The sequence below is a fragment of the Scyliorhinus canicula genome, chromosome 23, assembly GCF_902713615.1.
Source record: "Scyliorhinus canicula chromosome 23, sScyCan1.1, whole genome shotgun sequence".
Classification (NCBI taxonomy): domain Eukaryota; kingdom Metazoa; phylum Chordata; class Chondrichthyes; order Carcharhiniformes; family Scyliorhinidae; genus Scyliorhinus; species Scyliorhinus canicula.
In genome coordinates, this window is record NC_052168.1 from 24,290,075 (window position 1) to 24,317,113 (window position 27,039).

Consider the following 27,039-nt stretch of genomic DNA (forward strand, 5'->3'; position numbering starts at 1 on the left):
CCAATGGTTCCTCTCCAGACATTGGAGTCATGGCCAACCCTGGCATTAATGTTTTTCAAAAGGATTTTTTTTTCTTCTTTTGGGCTGGTAGTGAGACTTCAAAGTGATAATAGAAATGTTCCTTATCATTATCAGTGTAGGTGGTTGGGCCATAAAAGCTGATGACAGTGGCATATCGGTTATGGTTGAACTTTAGGTAAAGTGTCACCAGCCTTTTGTCCATACAATTATATAGTTTCAGTAGAGCATGCAAGGTTCTATTCTGGTTGGCAAAACTAACTCCGTGGCAGGAATGCGAGGACAGTTTTATTGGGAATGGGAGAGCAGTGGAACAGGGATGCAAAGACTGTGGGCTGGATTCTCCGATTGCTGACGCTGAAATCGCATTCGGCGAACCGCTGGAGAATCCAAGTTTCTGACCAAATCGGGGGCGGTGCCAAAGCGGGGTACGCGCCACGTATCAATGCTCCACCCCCGACCTGCCGAGTTCCCGACGGCATGGATCTCTCATGGTCTCATCCGTTGGAACTCATCGTGGCGGTTGCGGGCTCAATCCAGCGCCGCCACAGTCGGGGGAGGATTGATTCGCGGGCAAGGGGGACATATTTGGGGCTGGGGGCATTGTGGGGGTTGGTCCAGGTTGCGCGAGCTGGCCAAAGGGAGGCCACTATTTTGCGATGGGGTCCGTGGGCTGCGTCTGCCATGTAGACGGCACGGCCGCTACAGGCCTCCGCTGTACGTATGCGCGGCCACGGACCCGGCAATTCTCAGGGCGTATCGGCAGCTGGAGCCGGGTGCTCTACGCTGCTAGCCCCCAGAAAAATGGGGAATCGGTGTCTGTTTTGCACCAGTTTTTCTGGCGTAAAACGTCACCGTTCCCACGCCAGCATGAGGACATACCTCCATAATCAGAGAATCCAGCCCAGGATCTTTGGGATTTGAAGGGCAGTAGAGTAGAGATGTGAGGTTCAGTTTACTGAATTTGGGACCTGGAGATCAGGAACATGAGATTAGATTATTGGGATTGTATTGGAGAAATTACCAGAAGAGTTAAATGGGGATTTTTGGTGGATTTTTGAGCGCCAGTTTATTGGGATTGATCTTGTCAGCAGTGTGAACCCCATGTGATCAGGAGTTTTCAGACATTCTTACTGGGATTGTAAAAAAAAAAAAAATTTCAGTAGCCAATTTTGAGAGTTTAAGAGCCCTTTAAATCACCGTTATTGATTAAATTAATATTTGATTTATGAAGGAAACGATTGTGCTAAATGGAGGAGCCAACATCTGACAACTGGAATGTGGTATGCGAGCAGATTCATTCTCGCCACGATGGGCATTGGACACTGCGGTTCAAGGAGGACTTGCAGGATAGAGAGCAGCTGCTATGTGTTGCCTGTGTAATAGAGATGGCGGAAGGAAACAAGATATCGGTAAGAAAGCGGAGAGTACATTACTTTAATCAGTGCATTGTAACTATATGAACGAAGAGCCATTCAGTCCCTCGAGCCTGCTTCGCCATTCAACAAGATCATGACTTCAACTCCACATTACATTTACCCCCGATAACCTTTGACTCTTCTCAGAATCTGCCTTGAAAGTATAAACTGACCCTGCCTCCACCGCTCGCTGGAGAGGAAAGTTCCAATGATTCACGATCCTCAGAAAAAATATTTCTTCTCATTTATGTTTTAAATGGAATTTATTTGTAAATTGTCTCCTCTGGTTCTAGTCTCTCCCTCGGGGAAACATTTATTCAGCTTCCACCCCATCAAGTCCCCTCAGGATCTTGTATGTTTCAATAAAATCACGTTTCAATCTTCTAAATGCCAATGGATACAGGCTCAGCTTGTTCAACCTTTCCTTGTAAGGGAAGCCTCCCCCATTCCATCCCATCCCAGCTATCAGTCAAGTGAATCTTGTCTGAACTGCTTTGAATGTATTTATATCCTTTATGGAATAAGGAGACCCAGACTGTACACAGTACTCAAGACATGGGGCGAAATTCTCCGACCCCACGCAGGGTCAGAGAATCGGCTGGCGGCGGCGTTATTCCCGCTCCCGCCGGGTTTTTAATTCTCCGAGCGGCCAAAAACCGGCGTTGTGCAAATCCCGCCGGCAGCCTCTGAAAACAGCCGGCGCCGGCGGGATGTCATTGATTTTTTACTTTCAACAAATCTCCGGGCCGGATGGGCCGAAGTCCCGCCGACGTGGCCACGGTCACGTCGGCGAAAAACGCAGTAGCATTGATGATGGTTGACGCCGTTCAGTGACCTAGGGCGAGTGCGGGGGGGGGGGGGGGGGGGGGGAAGGAGGAGAGAGTCCCGGCGTTTGTGTGGGGGGCGTTTGGGGGGGGGGGGAGAGAGAGGGTGTCCCGGCGTTTGGAGGGGGGGAGGGGGGGGAGAGAGAGTGTCCCGGCGTTTGGGGGGGGGGGGTTGCGGCATTGGGGGGGGGGGGGGGTTGCGGAGATGAGAGGGGGGGGGGTACCGGCGTTGAGAGAGATGGGGGGGCGGCGTTGGAGGGGGGTAGGGGTGGTGGGTAGGGGTGGTGGGGAGGGGGGTAGGGGTGGTGGTGAGGGGGGTAGGGGTGGAGGTGAGGGGGGTAGGGACACTGGAGTGGGGTAGGGGTGGTGAGGGGGGTAGGGACGTTGGAGGGGGGTAGGGGTGGTGAGGGGGTTAGGGGCGTTGGAGGGGTAGGGGTGGTGAGGGGGGGGCTTGGGGTAGGGGGCAGCGGCGTGCAGAGGGGGGGCGACGGTGCGTTGGCCCCGGGCATCCGTCGCCCCCCCTCTCTGCACGCCGCCCCCCCCACCCCCCCAACGCCCACCCCCTCCCACGCCCCTACCCCCCTCCAACCCCCTACCCCCTCCAACGCCCCTACCCCCTCCAACGCCCCTACCCCCTCCAACGCCCCTCCCCCCTCCAACGCCCCTACCCCCTCCAACGCCCCTACCCCCTCCAACGCCCCTACCCCCTCCAACCCCCTACCCCTCCAACGCCCCTACCCCCCCCCACGCCCCTACCTCCCTCACCACCCCTACCCCCCTCACCACCCCTACCCCCTCACCCCCTCACCACCCCTACCCCTCACCAACGCCTACCCCCTCACCACGCCTACCCCCTCACCACCCCTAACCCCCCCTCACCACCCCCCTACCCCCCTCACCACCACCCCTACCCCCCTCCCACCACCCTACCCCTCTCCCCACCACCCCTACCCCTCTCCCCACCACCCCTACCCCTCTCCCCACCACCCCTACCCCTCTCCCCACCACCCCTACCCCTCTCCCCACCACCCCTACCCCTCTCCCCACCACCCCTACCCCTCTCCCCACCACCCCTACCCCTCTCCCACCACCCCTACCCCTCTCCCCACCACCCCTACCCCTCTCCCACCACCCCTACCCCTCTCCAGCCACCCCTAGCCCCCTGCCCACCACCCCTAGCCCCCTGCCCACCACCCCTCCCCCCCCCCCCACCACCCCTAACCCCCCTCCCCACCACCCCTACCCCCCTCCCCACCACCCCACCCCCCCTCCCCACCACCCCTACCCCCCTCCCCACCACCCCTACAACCCCTCCCCACCACCCCTACCCCCCTCCCCACCACCCCTACCCCCCCCTCCCTACCCCCTCCCCACCACCCCTACCCCCCTCCCCACCACCCCTACCCCCCCTCCCCACCACCCCTACCCCCCTCCCCACCACCCCTACCCCCTTCCCCACCACCCCTACCCCCCCTCTCAACGCCGCAACCCCCCTCAACAATGCAACCCCCCCTCAATGCCGCAACCCCCCTCAACGCCGCAACCCCCCCTCAACGCCGCAACCCCCCCTCAACGCCGCAACCCCCCCTCAACGCCGCAACCCCCCCTCAACGCCGCAACCCCCCTCAATGCCGCAACCCCCCCCCTCACCACCCCTACCCCCTCCAACGCCCCTACCGCCCTCACCACCCCTACCCCCCCCCAACGCCCCTACCCCCCTCACCACCCCTACCCCCCTCACCACCCCTACCCCCCTCACCATCCCTACCCCCCTCACCACCACCCCTACCCCCCTCCCCACCACCCCTACCCCCCTCCAACGGCGCCCCCCCCATCTCTCTCAACGCCGGTACTCCCCCCTCTCTCTCAACGCCGCAACCCCCCCTCATCGCTGCAACCCCCCCTCAACGCCGCAATCCCCCCCTCAACGCCGCAACCCCCCCTCAACGCCGCAACTCCCCCCTCAACGCCGCAACCCCCCCCTCAACGCCGCAACCCCCCCTCGCAACGCCACAACCCCCCCCTCAACCCCCCCTCAACGCCGCAAGCGCCCACCCTCTCAACGCGGGTCCCCCCCTCCTCTCCTCTCAACGCCGGGTCCCTCTCCTCTCCTCTCAACGCCGGGTCCCTCTCCTCTCCTCTCAACGCCGGGACCCCCCCTCTCCTCTCCTCTCAATGCCGGGTCCCCCCCCCCTCCTCTCCTCTCCTCTCAATGCCGGGTCCCCCCCCCCTCCTCTCCTCTCAACGCCGGGTCCCTCTCCTCTCCTCTCAACGCCGGGTCCCTCTCCTCTCCTCTCAACGCCGGGTCCCTCTCCTCTCCTCTCAACGCCGGGTCCTCCCCTCTCCTTTCCTCTCAACGCCGGGTTCCCCCCTCTCCTCTCCTCTCAACGCCGGGTCCCCCCCCCCTCCTCTCCTCTCAACGCCGGGTCCCCCCCCCTCTCCTCTCCTCTCAACGCCGGGTCCCCCCCCTCTCCTCTCCTCTCAACGCCGGGTCCCTCTCCTCTCCTCTCAACGCCGGGTCCCTCTCCTCTCCTCTCAACGCCGGGTCCCTCTCCTCTTCTCTCAACGCCGGGTTCCTCTCCTCTCCTCTCAACGCCGGAGCCCCCCTCTCCTTTCCTCTCAACGCCGGGTCCCTCCCCTTTCCTCTCCTCTCAACGCCGGGTCCCCCCCCCTCGCCTCTCAACGCCGGGTCCCTCTCCTCTCCTCTGAACGCCGGGTCCCTCTCCTCTCCTCTCAACCCCCCCTCTCTCCTCTCCTCTCAACCCCCCCTCTCCTCTCCTCTCCTCTCAACGCCGGGTCCCCCCCCCTCTCCTCTCCTCTCAACCCCGCCCTTTCCTCTCCTCTCAACGCCGGGTCCCCCCCCCACTCTCCTCTCCTCTCAACGCCGGGTCCCCTCTCCTCTCCTCTCAACGCCGGGTCCCCCCCCCCTCCTCTCTCAACGCCGGGTCCCCTCTCCTCTCCTCTCAACGCCGGGTCCCCCTCTCCTCTCCTCTCCTCTCAACGCCGGGTCCCCTCTCCTCCCCTCTCAACGCCGGGTCCCCTCTCCTCTCCTCTCAACGCCGGGTCCCCCCCCCCCTCTCCTCTCCTCTCAACGCCGGGTCCCCCCCCCCTCTCCTCCACGCCGGGTCCCCCCCCTCCTCTCCTCTCCACGCCGGGTCCCCTCTCTCTCTCTCTCAACGCGCCACTTCCGCAGCGGGTGAAACTGACGCTGGCCCTTTCGGGAACGGAGATTACCGGCTTAAAAGAAGGCCCCGACGCCGGAGTCACCCGCACCGCTTTTGGCCGCCGGAAATTGGCGTGACGCAGGTCTTCGGAGAATTTCGCCCATGGTCTCACCAACACCCTGTCCAACCGTAGCAAAACATCCCTAATTTATATTCTGTTCCCTTTGCAATAAATGACAATATTCCATTTACCTTCCTAATCACTGGCTGTACCTGCACAATAACCTTACCTGATACATGTATCAGGACACCCAGATCCCTTTACCTCAGAGTTTGGCAGTCGCTCTCTAGTTCAATAATCTGCTGCTTTACTATTTTTCCTGCAAAGTGCAAAAGTTCACATTTTCCCACATTATACTTCACCTGCCAAATGTTTGATCACACACTTAACCTATGTCCCTTTGCAGACTCCTTATGTCCTCTTCACAACTTACTTTCCTATTTATGTTTGTGATATCAGCAAATTTAATATCACACATTCGGTCATTTCATCAAAGTCATTGATGTAAACTGTTAAATATTCAGACCCCAGTACTGATCCCTCTGGTGCCCCACTCGTCACATCTTACCAACCTGAAAAGGACCTATTTATCTTAAATCTCTGCTTCCTGTTAGCTAACCAATCTTCTATCCATGGTAATATGTCACCCCCAACAACATGAGCTCTTATTTTGTGTAGTATCTTTTAATGTGGCAACTTTACAAATGCTTTCTGGAAATCCAAGTACAGCAGATCCACAAGTTCCCTTTTATCCATACTGTTTGTTTTCCTCACGGAACTCCAGTAAATTAGTCAAAATTGATTTCCTTTCCACAAAATCATGTTGACTAAGCTTGATCACATTGAGAATTTCTAAATTTCTCACTATAACCTCCTTAATAATAGAATAATAGATTAAATGTATCTTTTCCGAATATTCGTAAATATTTCCTAAGTGTCTGCTGCTGCATCGCTAATAACCTATCCCATGACCTAATCACCCAGTTCACTTTAATAGCTCTATCTTCACGCCCTTATAATTGCCCATATCTAAGTTTAAAACACTAGTCTTAGATCCACTGCTCTCTTCCTCAATACAGTGTTCATATGGCTATTCCAGTTCAGTTTCTGATCAATGGTAACTCCCAGTATGTTGATTGTGGGATTCAACGATGGTAATGCCATTGAATGTCAAGTGGCGGTGGTTAGATCCTCTCTTGTAGGAGATGGTCATTGCCAAGCACTTGTGTGGCGCAGATCCGGCATCCCCAAAGCGAGGAGCAGGTCTGTGTACTGCCATGCTTTGTTGACTGGAGTGAGTGGTGAGGGAGCGTTTAAAAGCAGCTCCCCCTTGTTAGCGGTGAGCAGCTGAGGCACGAGTCTGGCGAATCAGACGGCGAGGCTGGTTAGGGAGAATATCACAGCTGTACTACGGGAGGACACCTCAGAGGGCAGCGAGGCTATATGGGTAGAGATCAGGAATAAGAAGGGTGCAGTCACAATGTTGGGGATTTACTACTGGCCTCCCAACAGCCAGCGGGAGATAGAGGAGCAGATAGGTAGACAGATTTTGGAAAGGAGTAAAAGCAACAGGGTTGTTGTGATGGGAGACTTCAACTTCCCCAATATTGACTGGGACTCACTTAGTTCTAGGGGCTTGGACGGGGCAGAGTTTGTAAGGAGCATCCAGGAGGGCTTCTTCAAACAATATGTAGATAGTCCAACTAGGGAAGGGGTGTACTGCACCTGGTATTGGGGAATGAGCCCGGCCAGGTGGTAGAAGTTTAAGTAGGGGAGCATTTCGGGAACAGTGACCACAATTCAGTAAGTTTTAAAGTGCTGGTGGACAAGATAAGAGTGCTCCTAGGGTGAATGTGCTAAATTGGGGAAAGGCTGATTATAACAATATTAGGCGGGAACTGAAGAACCTAGATTGGGGCTGGATGTTTGAGGGTAAATCAACATATGACATAAGTGAGGCTTTCAAATGTCAGTTGAAAGGAATTCAGGACCGGCATGTTCCTGTGCGGAAGAAGGATAAATACGGCAAATTTCGGGAACCTTGGATAATGAGAGATATTGTAGGCCTCGTCATAAAGGAAAAGGAGGCATTTGTCAGGGCTAGAAGGCTGGGAACAGACGAAGCCTGTGTGGAATATAAGGAAAGTAGGAAGGAACTTAATCAAGGAGTCAGGAGGGCTAAAAGGGACCACGAAAAGTCATTGGCAAATAGGGTTAAGGAAAATCCCAAGGCTTTTTACACGTACATAAAAAGCAAGAGGGTAGCCAGGGAAAGGGTTGGCCCACTGAAGGACAGGCAAGGAAATCCATGTGTGGAGCCAGAGGAAATGGGCGAGGTACTAAATGAATACTTTGCATCAATATTCACCAAAGAGAAGGAATTGGTGGATGTTGAGTCTAGAGAAGGGTGTGTAGATAGCCTGGGTCACATTGAGATCCAAAAAGACGATGTATTGGGCATCTTGAAAAATATTAAGGTAGATAAATCCCCAGTGCCTGATGGGATCTACCCCAGAATACTGAAGGAGGCTAGAGAGGAAATTACTGAGGCCTTGACAGAAATCTTTAGATCCTCACTGTCTTCAAGTGATATCCCGGAGGACTGGAGAATAGCCAATGTTGTTCCTTTGTTTAAGAAGGGTAGCAAGGATAATCCAGGGAACTACAGGCTGATGAGCCTTACGTCAGTGGTAGGGAAATTACTGGAGAGAATTCTTCGAGACAGGATCTACTTCCATTTGGAAGCAAATGGATGTAATAGCGAGAGGCAGCTCGGTTTTGTGAAGGGGAGGTCGTGTCTCAATAACTTGATAGAGTTTTTCGAAGAGGTCACAAAGATGATTGATGCAGGTAGGGCAGTGGATGTTGTCTATATGGACTTCAGTAAGGCCTTTGACAAGGTCCCTCAGGGCAGACTGGTACAAAAGGTGAAGTCACATGGGATCAGGGGTGAGCTGGCAAGATGGATACAGAACTGGCTAGTTCGTAAAAGGCAGAGAGTAGCAATGGAAGGGTGCTTTTCTGATTAGAGGGCTGTGACTAGTGGTGTTCCGCAGGGATCAGTGCTGGGACCTTTGCTGTTCGTAGTATATATAAATGATTTGGAGGAAAATATAACTGGTCTGATTATGAAAATGAAATGAAATGAAATTAATGAATGAATTGATTAGTAAGTTTGCAGACAACACAAAGGTTGGTGGAATTGTGGATAGCGCTGAGGACTGTCAGAGGATACAGCAGGATTTAGATCGTTTGGAGACTTGGGCAGAGAGATGGCAGATGGTGTTTAATCCAGACAAATGTGAGGTAATGCATTTTGGAAGGTCGAATGCAGGTGGGGAATATACAGTGAATCGTAGAACCCTCAAGAGTATTGACAGTCAGAGAGATCTAGGTGTACAGGTCCGCAGGTCACTGAATGGGGCAACACAGGTGGAGAAGGTAGTCAAGAAGGCATACGGCATGCTTGCCTTCATTGGCCGGGGCATTGAACAGGAGAATTGGCAAGTCATGTTGCAGCTGTATCGAACCTTAGTAAGGCCACACTTGGAGTATAGTGTTCAATTCTGGTCGCCACACTCCCAGAAGGATGTGGAAGCTTTATAGAGGGTGCAGAAGAGATTTACCAGGATGTTGCCTGGAATGGAGGGCATTAGCTATGAGGAGGGGTTGAATAAACTCGGTTTGTTCTCACTGGAACGACGGAGGTTGAGGGGCGACCTGATAGAGGTCAACAAAATTATGAGGGGCATAGGCAGAGTGGATAGTCGGAGGCTTTTTCCCAGGGTAGAGGGGTCAATTACTAGGGGGCATAGGTTTAAGGTGCGAGGGGCAAGGTTTAGAGGAGATGTATGAGGCAAGTTGTTTTACACAGAGGGTAGTGGGTGCCTGGAACTCGCTGCCGGAGGAGGTGGTGGAAGCAGGGACGATAGTGACATTTAATGGGCATCTTGACAAATACATGAATAGGATGGGAATAGAGGGATACAGACCCAGGAAGTGTAGAGGATTTTAGTTTAGACGGGCAGCATGGTCGGCGCAGGCTTGGAGGGCCGAAGGGCCTGTTCTTGCGCTGTACTTTTCTTTGTTCTTTGTTCTTTGAGGCAGCCAGCAATGGCGAGAAGCTCTTGGGAGTTCATTTCCGGCACTAAGTGCCGTTGAATACGGGTCACGAACCCGGCCATCGAGAAACACTTTGCCAATTACGCCCAAATTGGCACCTTGAAATATTCCCGTTAATTTGGCCCGAAAGCTCTTCCAGGTGGTGGTTACTGTCTCTTCAGGGGCTGGTTTAGCACAGTGAACTACATAGCTGGCTTACAATGCAGAACAATGCCAGCAGCGCAGTTCAATTCCCATACCGGCCTCCCCGAACAGGTGCCGGAATGTGGTGACTAGGGGCTTTTCACAGTAACTTCATTGAAGCCTATTTATGACAATAAACGATTATTAATAATAATATTGTTATTGTCATAGCATTTTTATTGCAAAAATATACTTTATTCATAAAATGTCTGAAAGAACATTACAAAACATCTCAATGGTCATTACAGAAGGTGCAATGATCATGTCCGGAATTCCCCGTTCGGGAGACTTTAAGTGTTTCCGCCGGGACTATTTGCATGTCCTGACTCGCTTATCGAATAGTGCCTCCAACCAAAGAGCGTGTGATACGCTCTTTGGTTGGAGGCGCTATTCGATAAGCGAGTCAGGACATGCAAATAGGCCACATTCTGGCGGCCACAGCAATTCCAACGTGAATTGTAACCACTGAGGCCAGAGATGGTGCTAAGGAGCCTGACAGTTGGAACTGTTTTTAGCGTTTCACATACCACACTCACTGCAGCCAAGAAGATGGCTCACCGAAGATCTGCCCCCCATTTGAGAGGCCGAGGTGGGCTCACAACTGCATGCCAGTGAGGAGCAGAGGGACGTCCCCCCTTCCCCTCGGTGGACAGCAGACTGAAGCCTGCCTGAACAGCTCCTGGGAGGTGGTGGCAGATGCAGTCAGCGCTGCCAGCCTCACCACAAGGAGACAGCTGGTGATGTGGAGGGGTGGGGGGCACTGACGATGCAGAGGGGTGGGGTCACTGGTGAAGCCGGGCAGAGAACCAGGGCGGGTTCCAAAGGACCCTGTGCAGGTGTCACGTGGTTGGGGTGAGTTCTGCTGATCCCCTGCTTCCTCTGCAGTGGAGCAGTGCTTCTGAAGAGTGCCAACAGTGGTGGGCCTCTGAGCTTGGCCATGCCTATCCCCTGGGGTATGGCGGGTGTCCAGAGGGGCGGCCTGGGTGGACTTGCAGATGACCAGAGGCTCTCTAAGCATTCAAAGGACACAGGCAGCACTCAACAGTGTGAGCAGCCTGGAGCCTGTCAGTAGCACTTTTGTGAGGGCTACGAAGAATCCACCACGAGTTGAAGGATAGAAAGAAATAATATTTATTTACAATAAAATATATATAAAACAGAGCAGCAGCAACAACTCCCTTGCTGCTCACTCCTCTCTAACTGGTTCCAAACTGGCCAGCTTTATTTTTGCAGGGAATCTGCTAATGATTTCTCCGCCCCCCTCATTGGGGGAGCTCATACTCCCAAAGGATTGTGGGATTGCCATTAGTCCCCAGCCAGTGGTAAGCAGGCAGGTTATAACAAGCACGAAAGGGATGTGTTTAAAGTAAATACAGCTGCAACAGCAGTCGGAACCAGGCCATCCCGGCCGAGTACACAGACTTGACACCAAGTCTCTCCTTAATACTGCTTCTGGTCTGGGTAGCTAAACCCCAGCAAACCCAACAATTTTTGAGGGTTTTTAAGAGGGTTTTTTTAGACTTCCGCTCCTGCTCCGCAGCCATGGCGCCCAATTCCCAGCCCCTCGGTGCACTGTGGCTGAAAGGGCATAGACGGCGACCTTATCTCTTAGCACCTCTGCAGTGGCTGCCCCAAGCTTTCAGCACATAGTCATGGACTTTGGAATGTGCCAGTCTGCATCACTCAGTCGAGGCAAAGTCTTTGCACTGGAAGACCAGAAAATTTCAGGCGGATCAAAAAGCGTCTTTCACCGAGTTGATGATCCTCTAGCTGTCTCGGTGTGCATCCCTGGGAATAGTCCGTAGAGCATACAGTCCTGCACCACAGAGATGCTTGGGATGCATCGCAACAAAAAACACTTCATCTCCCTCCAGACCTTCTTTGCAAAGGCACATTCCACAAGGAGATGGATAACGGTCTCTTCCCCACCACAGCCAACTCAAGGGCAGCATACAAACAGGGTGAGACTCGGGGCGTGTAGGGAGGATCTGACAAGGAGGGCCTTTCTCACCACCAACCAAGCCACATCTTTAAATGTTAAATGTTTTGACGATGACGCATTCTGGCAAATGACTTTGGTCTGCTCAGGAAACCATCCAACAGTCACAAAAAGTTAGCATGCAAGTGCAACATGTAATCAAGAAGACAAATAGAATGCTAACCTTTGTTACAACAGGAATTGAACGTAAAAGGAATGATATGCTTGAGTTATACAGGACATTGATGAGCCCGCAACTCTAATATTGTGTGCAGCTTTTGTACAATTTTGGCTTATTTAAGGAAGGATGTAAATGTATTGGAGTTGGTTCAGAAGAGGTTTACTAGATTGATACCGAGAATGAACAGACTGTCTTATGAGGATAGGTTGGACAGGTTGAGCTTGTTTCCGCTAGAGTTTAGAAGAGTCAGGATGACTTGACTGATTAATATAAGATCCCAAATGGCCTTGGCAAGGTGGACATTGAAAGGCTGTTTCCGCTTGTGGTTGAGTCTAGGACTAAGGTGCACTGTTTTAAAATTAGTGGTTACCCTTATTGGACAGAAATAAAGAAAACTTTTTTCTGTCAAAGGGCTTTGCGACTTTGGAACTTTCTGCCTCAGAAGGCAGTGGAAGTGGGGTCATTGAATATTTTTAAGGCAAAAGTCGATAGATTCTGTTGGGTATGGGAATCAAAGGTTATGGGGGAGATGGGGAATGTGGAACTCAACACAAACAGATCAGCTGAGATCTTATTGAATAATGGAGCATGCTCGAGGGACAGAATGGCCGACTTCTGCTTCTATCTCATATGTTTGTATTAGGATCCACCATGTTCTTTTCCTGTAGAGCCTTCAGGACACTATGTGCAGACCATTGCCTGATGGACTTGTGGACAAGGTGTTTCTCTGCACAAACATTTCCGCAAGGAGCAGGCGATAGGGATTCTCAAACCACTTGGAATGTTCCGCGGCAGTGTAGTCAGACACACCCTTCGCAACACCGGGGACATGTAGAACCTCAGCTCATTAGTGACACTTAGTGTTTACGTACAGCTTAATGCAACCGCGCACAAAGGAGCCATCAGGATGAGGGTGACATTGGGTATGTTTTCCCTCTATCCAGAGCTTTGTACATGGTATCCTTGTGGACACGATTTGTCTTTGACCCCCAGATGAAGTAGAAGATGGTTCGAGTACCGCCGCAGTGCAGGATAAGGGTATGGGCCACACCTCCACTGAGCCATCATCAGCAACACAGAGAGCCTCACACCTGAAGACCAGGTTCTTATCGGCAATGGAGAAGGAGCATCGCTGCCACATGCCCAGTCTCAGCCTCACCCTGATTGTATGCTCCTCCCAGAGTTTGTTACATGCCCCAGCCTCAAAGCCCCCATATCCTCAGCACCTTTTAGGTTAGCTAGCCTGACGATGAAGAAGACAAAGGATCGATCAGCCTAGTTCCCAAAGAACATGGCTTCACTTTGGCTGCGATATACCATGGTGCCTTAGGCTAATTCGAACTCGTCACGTTTTCTTTTTAAATTTTATTCCTTTCTCAGTTACAAAGTGAAAGGTGTTGGGTAAATGCACCCCGACTGACCTTGACCAGTTCGCAGTAACGCTTTTCAAAGCAGGCGGATTACGCAGTGAGATAGACAAAGGGGACAAGATTCAGGTGAATGTCCAACACAAATTCATTGAACTCTTTATTACGAAACAATATTTATCAAACTCTCTTTTACAAACAGTCTAAAATCTACACTAGCTGTCTACTTCTGAAATGTGCTTCTGAGGATTTGCTGTACCCTATCCACAAATTCCTACCACTATATTTGAACAGTTTGTCTGAAAGGACTGGTAATTCATGTTTAATAAAGCTGGGACAGGCTGTTCTTCGGCCTTTGAGAGTTGGCCAATGTCTCCAGGATCTGCAGTCGTCAATTTGAGCTTCACCTCTTGTGTAGAGCTGGTTCAGTCTTCGGGTCGTCTCACTGAGATAGTCTCGGGAATGTTGTTGAAGAAAGTTCAAAGGCAGAGAGGTGCCAAGGCAGAGAGAGAGAGTGAGAGCTGGGGTTCCAGATTGTATTTTTATACCCCTTCTCAAAGATTCTGTGGCCTGTGTCCAATACTAGCATCGGCCGTGGGGAGGGGGGGGGGGGGGGTGTGGGGGGTTAGCTCCAATGAGGTTGCTGCTCCCATATTTGGAGGTCGCAGAACAGGGTTTTGAACTTTCAACTGCGAGGCCATGCCATGCCTCTGGCTCCTCATTCTGAGCTGGGTGCCACCAAGCCTATGCAGCACATCACTTAACAAAAGCAGGTTCTCTGGAGGTGTAAACAGTGGCTTCTGTGGAAATGTAAACAACGGTTCGTTCTGAATCAATGTGGCCGTTAGTACCTGACCAAGCAGTTCCAGGCCTGTCTGGTTTCAAGGGAAGTTGATTGTCCAAGGCCTGGTTGCATGAATACAGTCTGTTTTAAGTTCTGTAGTTTGCAATCGCAGGGTCTGGCTCTGTTTAATCTTAATTTTCACATTCTGAATTTTCATCCACGTTGATGAAAGGAAAATACCAATACTTCGGTAATAATCCGAGAGATCATGAATCACCTGACCACAAAAGCCCATGAGTCACCTGACCACAAAAGCCAATGCGCAGAGTGGACAGGGCAAGCCCTCAATCCATCTCCTTGCTTTCTCCAAAAAGCAATTCAAATTCAACTTGAATCCAATTCACCGTCCCCACAAAAGAAAGATGCCAGATCCAAGCCGACAAGAACAGGATTACGTCTGCGAACTGGTCACAGCTGCTCATCAGTCTGAACACCCGACATTGGATCGCCTTTCATCAAATTTATGGTCATCTTGCCAGCTGCAGTTGTTGATCGTCACTATTCTCGGTGATGGTTACTGCCTCCAGGTCGTCTGCTGATTTACAAAATTATAATATCCGTCTCCCTGCGACACAAGAAAAAGTGAGATGCTCATTCTGAAATATTGACTCAATATTGGCTCTTTATAATTTGTGTCACGCTTCTGATGATCAAACAAAATTATGGTGAGAGATCAGGTGAACCCTTGTGGAGAGTACTGGTGATTGACTGATAACTGGGCTCTTGCCTTGCGATTTTAGAATGAGTGCGTTTGCTTTAAAGAAGGAGGATAATAATCGGGGTTGTGAGCCTGAAATGTCCACGTGTGGATGTTGGGTAAGTAGTAGAAGAGAATCAGCTCAGCTGGCATGGTTGGATAGACATGCCAGAAATGGCATCATACAATCAGGCTGCATTTGGAGTAGACAATTCTGGCAGAAATGTCTTCCAACTTTTGGATGGGTGCATTGTGAGTGAGGGAGTATTGGCAATTTGATGTCATGCACCTCATTTCCTGTCATTTCTGCTTGTTTTCTGTTGACTAATCATCCATTAACCATTATAAAGCTGGTGTTCAGAGTAGCTAGTGTTACTCTGAAGATGAAAATAAATTTAATCGGACAAGCTTTTTTTAGTTGCTCTACTACTTCATTGTTGGGCTTAGGATTTCTTTCTGCTGATTCCACCATCTGCTGTTGTGCCATTTGCCAAGGGGATGACATTTAAACCCTTTACAGACGAGGCACAATGAGTTTACCATTATGGATTCCCATCTGTCTCTGCTTCTTGGAAGAGCAAAAGAGGAAGCCTCTGTTGATGAGGCTATACTGCTGCCACATGGCACCAGTCACTCAATTGGAGCTGCAATGTAGCTGGTCCTACTCTACACCAGCTGCCAGAAACTGATAGGGTGATTTGAAGTAGGGTAGGAAGGAGGCTTGTGTAGAGAATGAATACCATCGTCAGTTGTTCCGAATGGCCAGCCTGTGCTGTAGATTCTACAAAATTCTCTAAGTCCTGAGGTTGAATGCACAGAGAGCATCAATCATCACCTTGACACAATTAACTCATGTTTTTACAGTGCCTAAAGTCAGAAGGTTGATGATTGAGTGTATTCTCTTGTATAGCTGTCAGTGTAATAAATAAAACAGAAAGATTTCCATTTGTATTGCATGAGTGCTCTTCTTGAAGGCAGTTCTTTGGCTCATTTTGTGCTGGTGCTTCATCCTGAGCTGATTTTGCCAGTGGTGGTTTTCCATTGCCTTCCACTCCCGGACAGGTTGAGGAGGCAGCTCCCAAGTCTACCTTAACCGGAATGGGAATCATACCCATGCTGTTGCCGTTATTCTGACAACATGCTCGCCATCCAGTCAACTGAGCCCCTGCATTTCTATAGCACATTTCATGACCTCTGATCGTTCCAAAGCACTTTACAGCCAACAAATTGAAGTCACCGTTATAATACATGGATCACAGCCATCTACTTACGAGGTTCCATAAACAGCAATTTTAAACATTTCTCAGCCCAGACACAAGAACATTTGTTCGCTTCTCCACATTATCCTGACCTTAAAGTTTCACTTCCAGATTCTCCTCTCTCTCCCTTGGTGGTTCTTCCTCCACATCCTGAACCCGAATTCCATTCTCCAAAGCAACATTTTGGAGAATGCATAAATTAATATACTGGAAACGTGTACTGGAGTATATTGAAGAGCATCACCAGTGCTGGCCAGACCCTGAAATTTCGGTTTACAGTCCAAAAGCATATTCAGTGGTAGCCTTGGTCATTGGCATTATTGTGCCCTTCGCAGTTAAATCTCCTGTTTGTGATCTTTAAGAAAGGCTGAAATTGAGGATTGCCTCATGATGTATGTGTAATGACAATTGCTAGGATACCAAACCGTAATGTGCATAATTTTATTCCTGTGGTTACAAACAATTTGTATATCAAGAGAGTGGAATCACTTTTGGTCAGGCTGAGCAAATGGTGCCATCAGTTGGTATTGATGATAATGTGACAGCAAATCCAAGACGAATGCCGTTGCGACCTTCATTATCACAGACAGGCATTCCTAGAGGCCAGCCTCACGTCAGGTTAGATTCTCAACAAAAGACGCAAAATGTATCCTTAGTGAAACTGAATCTTATCCTGTGTTGCTGCTTTGTTAGCTCCGGGAAAGCGTTTCTTCCTTTCTGAGCAATTCCTCAACATCCTCAGTTTCCTCTGATGCAGCCATATCCTGTTCTGTTCCTGTCTCTCCCCCTCTTACACAGCAAAGAATGCCAAATATAATGGCATGTTCATGAGGAATGAAATAAACGCAGGCATTTCTCTAGCACCTTTCATGGCCTCAGAATATCCCAAAGCACATTTACAACCAATCAGATACTTTTGAAGGTGTCGTCACTACTGTGGGAAAACTGATTGCGGTATTTCATACATTACAACAAAATCCCACCAGTTGCACTTTGCACCCTCTGCAATCATAGAATTTACAGTGCAGAAGGAGGTCATTCGGCCCATCAAGTCTTGGAAAGAGCACCCTCTACCGTATCCCCATAACTCAGTAACCCCACCCAACCTTTTTTGACACTAAGGGCAATTTAGCATGGCCAATCCACCTAACCTGCACATCTTTGGACTGTGGGAGGAAACCGGATCACCCGGAGGAAACTGGCGCAGAAACGGAGAACATGCAGACTCCGTACAGACAGTGACCCAAGTCGGAAATCAAACCTGGAACCCTGGAGCTGTGATGCAATTGTGTTAACCACTGTGCTACCGTGCTGCCCTAATCTTGAGCTCACTTAAAACCACCAAGTCTAGATTCCTGTTACCTCTATATGCTCACCTACATTGGCTCCCAGTCCTACAATCATTCTATTTTAAGGTCTTAATTTCAAATCACTCAAAGACTGTGGGACCTTGGGCCCCTTCCCCCTGATTTCTGGAATCTCTTCCAGTCCTGTAACCATCAGACATCACTACCCTTGTCCAATTGAGTTATATGGCTTCATCATTGATGACGATGCTTTCGACTACCGCGTCTTAAGCTCTGGAATTCTCTTCTCCTTTCTATCTCTCCTCTCCTTTGTGCTGCCGAATAAAATGTAACTTTTTAACCAAACCTTTTGTCTTAATGTTGTCTCATTTGGATCAGTGTCAGATTTTATCTGTTAACACTCCCATGAAATGCCTTTTAACTTTTGAATTCCTGAAAGGTGCTTTATAAATGCAACTTGTTATCTCATATGAAGGGTAGAGTGTTGTTCTGGATTTTGTGCTCAAGTACCTGATGTGGGGCTGACTCGGGGGTGAGTGCTACCTATTGAGCCATGGGTTGGCATGCAGGGCTGAAATTTTATCCTCGAGGTGGGTAGCTGGAGCCCTCTAGCCTTCACCCATTACCCCCCCCCCCATCCATGCCAACTCATGCTAACCCTTCACCCCCCACTACTCCCAATGGTTCCTCATATCCCCTGTGCCAACCTATGCTCTCCATTCACCCCCATAGCCCTTATAGACCCATGTCAACTTAGTGCGAATCCATATATACCCAATCACACCCATAAACCTAGATGAAATCATGATCCCGCAACGACCACCATTTGACCTGGAGTCTCCTTGCTGACCGGACCCACCATGGACAAACCTCAGTAACCATGCTGAGATTAAATAAAATAAAGTTCTAAGTATCTATTACAGACCATAAGATATAAGAGCAGAATTAGGCCATTCAGCCCATCGATTCTGCTCCTCCATTTGATCAAGGCTGATATGCTCCTGATTCCCATTCTCTTGCCTTTTCTCCATAACCCCAGATCCCCTTATTAATCTAGAAAACCCCATGTAAATCAAGATAACCAGATTTGTGCTTGAGGTGCAGGGCACAGAACAAGAGCTGGGAAGTAGAATTAGACAGAATAGTTTTTTCTTAGAACATAAGAACTAGGAGCAGGAGTAGGCAATTTAGCCTCTCAAGCCTGCTCCACTGTTCAATATAATCATAGTAAGGAGTCTTACAACACCAGGTTAAAGTCCAACAGGTTTGTTTCAAACACAAGCTTTCGGAGCGCAGCTCCTTCCTCAGGTGAATGGAGAGGTATGTTCCAGAAACATTTATATAGACAAAGTCAGAGATGCTGAACAATGCTTGGAATGCGAGCATTTGCAGGTAATCAAATCATTACAGATCCAGGGAGAGGGATAATCACAGGTTAAAGAGGTGTGAATTGTCTCAAGCCAGAACAGTTGGTAGGATTTTGCAAGTCCAGGCCAGGTGGTGGGGGGTGGATGTAATGCAACATGAATCCGAGATCCCTGTTGAGGCCGCACTCATGCGTGCGGAACTTAGCTATAAGTTTTTGCTCGGCAATTCTGCGTTGTCGCGTGTCCTGAAGACCGCCTTGGAGAACGCTTACCCGGAGATCAGAGGCTGAATGCCCTTGACTGCTGAAGTGTTCCCCGACTGGAAGGGAACATTCCTGCCTGGTGATTGTCGCACGATGCCCGTTCTTTCGTTGTCGCAGTGTCTGCATGGTCTCGCCAATGTACCACGCTTCGGGACATCCTTTCCTGCAGCATAAGAGGTAGACTACATTGGTCGAGTCGCACGAGTATGTGCCGCGTACCTGGTGGGTGGTGTTACCACGTGTAATGGTGGTATCCAAGTCGATGATCTGGCATGTCTTGCAGAGAATGCTCTGGCAGGGTTGTGTGGTGTCGTGGTCGCTGTTCTGAAGGCTGGGTAATTTGCTGCAAACAATGGTTTGTTTGAGGATGCGTGGTTGTTTGAAGGCCAGTAGTGGGGATGACCTTGGCAAGATGTTCATCTTCATTGATGATGTGTTGAAGGCTGCGAAGAAGATGTCGTAGTTGCTCCGCCCCAGGAAAGTACTGGACGACGAAGGGTACTCTAAATGTCAGTGGTGTCCCGTGTTTGTCTTCTGAGGAGGTCGGTGCGGTTTTTTTGCTGTGGCGCGTTGGAACTGTCGATCGATGAGTCGAGCGCCATATCCCGTTCGTACGAGAGCATCTTTCAGCATCTGTAGGTGTCTGTTACGCTCCTCCTCGTCTGAGCAGATCCTGTGTATACGGAGGGCTTGTCCATAGGGGATGGCTTCTTTAATGTGTTTCGGGTGAAAGCTGGAGAAGTGGAGCATCGTGAGGTTGTCCCTCTCCCTGGATCTGTAATGATTTGATTACCTGCAAATGCTCGCATTCCAAGCATTGTCCAGCATCTCTGACTTTGTCTATATAAATGTTTCTGGAACATACCCTCCATTCACCTGAGGAAGGAGCTGCGCTCCGAAACCTCGTGTTTGAAACAAACCTGTTGGACTTTAACCTGGTGTTGTAAGACCCCAGTCCAACGCCGGCATCTCCACAATATAATCATGGTTGATCTAATCATGGCCTCAACTCCACCTTCCTGCCCGTTCTCTGTAACCCTTCAAACCCTTTAACTCCTCCTTAAATGTACACACTGTTCCAGCATCCACTGCACTATGGGGTAGCAGATTCCACAGATTCACAAACCTTTGGGAGAAGTAGTTTCTCCTCATCTTTGTTTTACATTTGCTATCCCTTATCATGGGACTGTGACCTCTCGTTCTAGAATGCCCCACACGAGGAAGGATCCGCTCCAAGTCTTATTCATACCTTTCAGCATCTTTTTTCCTCAATTAGATCTCCCCTTTTCTTCTAAACTCTAGAAAATGGGACTTCTGGTTGCGGCTATGCGGAGCTAAGCCGCACGTTCGGCAGCTCCCGTTAGAAACGGACTTTTAGGCTCTTTTTAGGGCCCCCAGCGGTGCTTGATCGACGATTCCCGACGTAGGAAGGGGTCTGCAGTAGATCCCCAGGGTTCTATGGTCCGGACCAGGAGTGGGCGAGCAGAAAAGCGGTGGCAGCGCCTCTGGAAAAGCGGGGGAAGGAAAACAAAGTGGCGGCCGGCGGAGCCCTCGAGGAGTGGAGGCAGTGGGTGCAGGAGCAGCAGGAGACTCTTCGGTGCTGCTTTCAGGAGCTGAAGGTGGAGCTGCTGGAGTCGCTGAAGGCTACCACCGGTAAGCTGCTGGAGACTCAGACAGCCCAGGGGGTCGCAATCCGGGAGCTGCAGCAGCAAGCCTCTGAAAGAGAGGATGAGGCCGCAGCCCTCGCGGTAAAGGTGGAGATGCACGAGGCGCTCCTTCAAAAGTGGCAGGAGCGGTTCGAGGAGATGGAGAACCGGTCGAGGCGGAAACATTTACGGATCTTGGGGTTTACGGAGGGGCTGGAGGGGTCAGACCTTGCGGCCTATGTGCTCGTTTTGTTGAACTCGCTGTCCTTCCAGGGGCCCCTGGAGCTGGAGGGGGCCCACAGAATACTGGCCAGGAGGCCCAAGCTGAATGAGCCGCCGCAGGCGGTGCTGGTGCCGTTCCACCGGTTTAATGACCGGGAGTGCGTGCTTCGGTGGGCCAAGAGGGAGCGGAGCAGCAAGTGGGCGAACACGGTGGTGCGGATCTACCAGGACTGGAGTGCAGGATGCAGAGGCGAAAGAAACCTTCTGCCACTGGCTGAAATGTTTTAAGGCCGACCTGGCCGAAATCAGCACCGCTGAAACTACGGAGGAACAAAAGCTCAGCCTGTTGCATGCGAGGGTAAGCCACAGAATTTCTACACAACTAAATCCAGCCGGTTCCTACACTGCTGCGCTGGCGATTTTGGACAAAATGTATAGTAGGCCCATGAACGAGGTCTTTGCCCGCCATGTGCTCACGACTCGCCGACAACGGTCTACTGAAACTTTAGCTGAATTTGCACGCGAGTTGACCAATCTCTCAAATGACTGCAATTACCAGGCCGTAACCGCGGCCAAACATAGGGAGCCCGCTGTGCGGGATGTTTTTGTAGCAGGCCTTCAATCTAGCTATGTACGCCAGAGACTATTAGAAAATGGGGCCCAGGACATAGAGACTACCGTAGAGGCTGCTATCACAATGGAAGTTTCCTTCCGCAGCCTCAACTCGTTTCCCGCGGACCCCGCTAACCCCGCATGGGTACCCGACCTGAGGACCCCACAAGCCTGTGCCGCAAGGCCCTCCAGCTATCGCGCTGCCACAGCCGGTCGCCCTACTGTCCCAGTCAACTACTCAAACTATCCAGCTGCTCCAGCTAATTACTCAGCTTCCCCAGCCAGCTACTCAGCTCGCCAAACCAGTTATTCAACTGCTCCAGCCTGCCACTATTCAGCTCCCCAAACTAGTTATTCAACTGCTCCAGCCTGCCACTTCTGTGGACAAAGCCAGCACCCGCGGCAGCACTGCTCAGCCCAATCCGCGACCTGCAGCAGCTGCGGGAAGAAAGGCCACTATGCTAAAGTGTGTCTAGGCAGAAGGGCCCCAGCCCTCAACACTCCAACAGTCCAAAAACATCGCCCCCAGCACCAGCTGGCCCGCGGGGCCCGAAACTCTGCGGCCTACGCTCAGGCTCCCCCTTCCCGCCACGTGCGATCCATGGGGGCCGCCATCTTGGCAAACCTCCATCATGCAGGCGGCCACGTGTGATTCATGGGGGCCGCCATCTTGGACGCCATCTTCATCACCGCCCCCCACGTGCGATCCACAGGCCCTAGCTGCATCTCCAGACTCAAACAGCTCATCGGAGGAATACGACCTCCCCGGGCAGTCACCACATGGCCCGCAACTCAGCGCAATGTTCCTGTATCGAGCTCGCCAGAACGCAGCGGCATCTACTCGACAGGACGCCCGATCGGAAGAATTCGACTCCCCCGGGCACCCACCATGCGGCCCGCAACTCAACGCGGTCACCCTCGACCAATCTCGCCCCAAGCATCTGAGAAATTCGATGACGGAGTTCCAGATCAATGGGCACAACACGTCGTGCCTCTTCGACTCCGGGAGCACAGAGAGCTTCATACACCCAGAGCTGGTAAGACGCTGTTCCCTCCCTATTTATCCCGTCAACCAAACTATCCCCCTCGCTTTGGGCTCCCATTCCATCCAAATCCAAGGCCGCACTACAGCAACACTAACGATTCGAGGCGCTAGCTATTCCAAATTCTGCGCTCCACTCCTCTTAGGCTTGGATTTCCAATGTAACCACAAGAGTCTCACCCTCAGCTTCGGCGGGCCCCTGCCCCCACTCACTATCTGCAGCCTCGCCACGCTGCGCATCCCCCCCCCCCTCTTCGCCAACCTCACCCCGGATTGCAAACCGGTAGACACCCGCAGCAGGCGGTACAGCCTGCAGGATAGGGTATTTATCAGAATGGAGGTCTGAAGGATGCTCAGTGAGGGGATCATAGAGGCCAGTAACAGTCCCTGGAGAGCTCAGGTGGTGGTCGTCAAGACCGGGGAAAAATTCTGCATGGTCGTCGATTATAGCCAGACCATCAATCGCTTTACGCTCCTAGACGCGTATCCCCTCCCCAGAATTGCAGACATGGCAAACCAGATCGCCCAATATCGGGTATTTTCCACGGTGGATCTGAAGTCTGCATACCACCAGTTCTCAATCCGCCCGGAGGACCGCCACTACACGGCGCTCGAGGCCGATGGCCGCCTCTTCCATTTCCTCCGGGTTCCCTTCGGCGTCACTAACGGGGTTTCGGTGTTCCAACGAGCAATGGACCGAATGGTAGACCAGTACGGACTGCGGGCCACGTTTCCGTATCTGGATAGTGTTACCATCTGCGGCCATGACCAACAGGACCACGACGCCAGCCTCCACCGTTTTCTCCAGACTGCCCAAAAATTAAACCTTACATATAACAAGGAGAAATGCGTGTTCCGCACAAACAGACTAGCCATCCTCGGCTACGTCGTGGAGAACGGAGTCCTGGACCCAGACCCGAACCGCATGTGCCCCCTCTTAGAACTCCCCCTCCCCCATGGCCCCAAGGCCCTCAAACGGTGCTTGGGGCTCTTTTCGTACTACGCCCAGTGGGTCCCCCAATATGCGGACAAAGCCCGCCCACTCGTCAAGGCCACACTATTTCCCCTGTCTGCTGAGGCGCGCCAGGCCTTCAGCTGCATCAGGGACGGCATCGCCAAAGCAGCCATACGGGCGGTGGATGAATCCACTCCTTTTCAGGTTGAGGGCGAAGCCTCATAGGTAGCGCTAGCAGCCACTTTAAACCAAGCAGGGCGGCCCGTTGCATTTTTCTCCCGTACCCTATCTGCTTCAGAACTCCGACACTCCTCAGTCGAGAAGGAAGCACAAGCCATCGTGGAAGCTATCCGACACTGGACGCACTACCTCGCAGGTAGGTGGTTCACCCTCATTACCGACCAACGGTCGGTCTCCTTCATGTTCGACAACTTGCAAAGGGGCAAAATTAAAAATGACAAAATTCTTCGGTGGAGGATTGAACTCTCCACCTACAATTACGATATCAAATATCGACCGGGGAAGCTCAACGAGCCCTCGGATGCCCTATCCCGCGGGACATGCGCCAGCGTGCAAATCAGCCGCCTATAAGCCATCCACGATGACCTCTGCCACCCAGGGGTCACCCGGCTCGCCCACTACATCAGAGCCCGAAACCTGCCTTTCTCCAACGAGGAGGTAAAAGCGGTCACCAGGGACTGCCCGATCTGTGCGGAGTGCAAACCGCACTTCTATAGACCAGACAGGGCCCACCTGGTCAAGGCTTCTAGGCCATTTGAACGCCTTTCGATCGATTTCAAAGGGCCACTCCCCTCCACTAACAAAAACATTTACTTCCTTAACATTATTGACGAGTTCTCCCAATTCCCCTTCACCATCCCATGCCCCGATATGACCTCCCACACAGTCATTAGGGCCCTGCATAGTGTCTTCACCCTGTTTGGTTTCCCCAGCTTCGTGCACAGCGACCGGGGTGCGTCCTTTATGAGTGATGAGCTGCGTCAGTACCAGCTCTACAAGGGCATCGCCTCGAGCAGGACTACCAGTTACAACCCCAGGGGGAACGGACAGTTGAAGAGGGAGAACGCGACGGTCTGGAAGACCGTCTTACTGACCCTCAGGTCCAGGAAGCTCCAAGTTTCCCAATGGCAGGAAGTCCTCCCTGACGCACTCCATGCAATTAGATCCCTCCTGTGTACAGCTACCAACCAAACCCCCCACGAGCGGCTCTTCATTTTTTCCAGGGGCACTACCACGGGGTCTCACTTCCGGCGTGGCTGAGGACGCCAGACCCGGTTCTCCTAAGGAAGCACGTCAGGGCGCACAAGACCGATCCCATTGTTGAAAAGGTGCGCCTGCTTCATTCCAACCCACAGTACGCATTTGTTGAGTTCCCGGACGGTCGCCAGGACACAGTATCCCTCCGGTACCTGGCACCCGCTGGATCCAGCCCCCCATCTACCCCCACCGAGGAACTCCTTTCCCCGTTCCCTATGCGGCCGCCCCCTTGCGCCCCCGATTCTGCGAGCTCACCCCACCAGTCCCGAGCACCAGCACCAGCCCGCCCCCCCGCGCCCCCAGTCTCCATTCGACCAGGTGGTGTATGAGGCTCGGACAAGACTCGCCCCGGAGCCGGCAACCGTACCCCAGACCTCGACGCCCGCCCAGCCACCGCAAGAGGCTGCAACCCCGGTGCTCCGCAGATCAAAACGGACAATTCGTCCACCGGACAGACTGACTCTTTGAGCCATCACCCCCGTCGGACTTGATCAGGGGGTGAATGTGGTGAATGTGATTCACACTATATATAGTTGCCAATATCACTCCATGATATGTTCGTTATCTACCCATTTTAAGTGCAGTTGCACTATCCGACCAGGGGGAGTCGCTCTGGGAGTACGCGAGAGTTTGTACTGGGCTCCTCCCTTGGCTCCGCTGAGAACTCCTCCCCCTGGGACTGATGTGTAAAGGAGTACGCGAGAGTTTGTATTGGGCTCCTCCCTTGGCTCCGCCCAGGACTCCTCCCCCTGGGACCGATGTATAAAGATCAGTGCCTCAGAGCCAGCCTGCCAGTTCACCTGAAGTTCAACGACGAATAGGCTGGCTCTATTGTAAGTGTATTAAAGCCTCTGTTCAGATCCAACTGCACGTGTTCGCTGAATTGATGGTTCCATCAAGGAGCATCGAGTGTCGCTTTAGGCGGACGACCTGTTGCTGTATGTGGCGGACCCGGTGGGGGGAATGCCGAAGGTGATGAGGATTCTCGGCGAATTTGGGGGCTTTTCTGGGTAAAAGCTCAACCTGGGTAAGAGCGAGCTGTTCGTTGTGCACCCGGGGGATCAGAAGGAGGGGATTGGTAGGCTCCGACTGAAGCAGGCAGGGAGGAGCTTTAGGTACCTGGGAGTCCAGGTGCTAGGAGCTGGGGGGCCCTGCACAAGCTTAACCTCACAAGGCTGGTGGCGCAAATGGAGGAGGAATTTAAAAGGTGGGACATGTTACCGCTGTCGCTGGCGGGTAGGGTGCAGTCCGTCAAGATGACGGTGCTCCCAAGGTTTTTGTTCCTGTTCCAGTGCCTCCCCATCCTTATCCCGAAGGCCTTTTTTAGGAGGGTCAACAGGAGCATCACGGGGTTTGTATGGGCACACAGGACCCCGAGGGTGAGAAGGGTGTTTTTGGAGCGGGGCAGGGATTGGAGGGGGGGAGGGGGGGGCTGGCGCTGCCCAACCTGTGTGGGTATTACTGGGCTGCCAATGCAGCAATGGTGCGTAAGTGGGTAATGGACGGGGAGGGGGCAGCATGGAAGAGGATGGAGATGGCGTCCTGTGTGAATACGAGCCTGGAGGCGCTGGTAACGGCGTCATTGCCGCTCCCTCCAACGAGGTATACTACAAGCCCGGTGGTGGTGGCTACCCTGAAAATTTGGGGGCAATGGAGAAGGCATGGGGGGAGGTGGGGGGCTCGATGGAGTCCCCTATACGAGGGAACCACCGGTTTGTCCCGGGGAGCATCGATGGGGGGTTTCTCAGCTGGCACAGGGCAGGTATTAGGAGGTTGAGGGACCTGTTTGTAGTGAGTTGGAGGGGAAGTTTGGGCAAACCCGGGGAACATGTTCAGGTACATGCAGGTTAGGGCGTTTGCCAGGCGGCAAGTGGCAGGGTTCCCTTTGTTGCCCCCGTGGGGTGTTCGGGCAGGGTGCTCTCGGGGGTGTGGGTTGGAGGAGGGAAGATTTTGGACGTGTACCATGTTATGCAGGAGGTGGATGAGGCCTCGGTGGAGGAGCTGAAGAGTAAATGGGAAGAGGAGCTGGGTGAGGAGATTGAGGAGAGGACGTGGGCGGATGCCCTTGAAAGGGTGAATTCCTCCTCTTGTGCGGGGCTTAGCCTCATACAGTTCAAAGTGCTGCATAGGGCTCATATGACCGGGTCGAGGATGAGCAGGTTCTTTGGGGGCGAGGATAGGTGTACTAGGTGCTTGGGGAGCCCAGAGAACCATGACCATATGTTCTGGGC

At 52.1% G+C, this 27,039-nt stretch overlaps 1 protein-coding gene across 8 annotated transcripts in view; it reads left to right on the top strand.

Annotated features, from left to right (window-relative positions):
- The window catches only part of LOC119956323 (meiosis inhibitor protein 1), a 536,433-nt gene that overhangs the window by 11,372 nt on the left and 498,022 nt on the right, over positions 1–27,039 (top strand). For all 8 annotated transcript variants that reach the window (XR_005458631.1, XM_038783445.1, XM_038783450.1 and 5 more), the window contains exon 2: positions 1,253–1,430. Coding sequence is in view for 7 of the 8 variants with exons in the window: in XM_038783445.1 (XP_038639373.1) it covers positions 1,269–1,430 (162 nt within the window). In the remaining variant the exon portion in view is untranslated. The remainder of the gene's footprint in view (positions 1–1,252; positions 1,431–27,039) is intronic.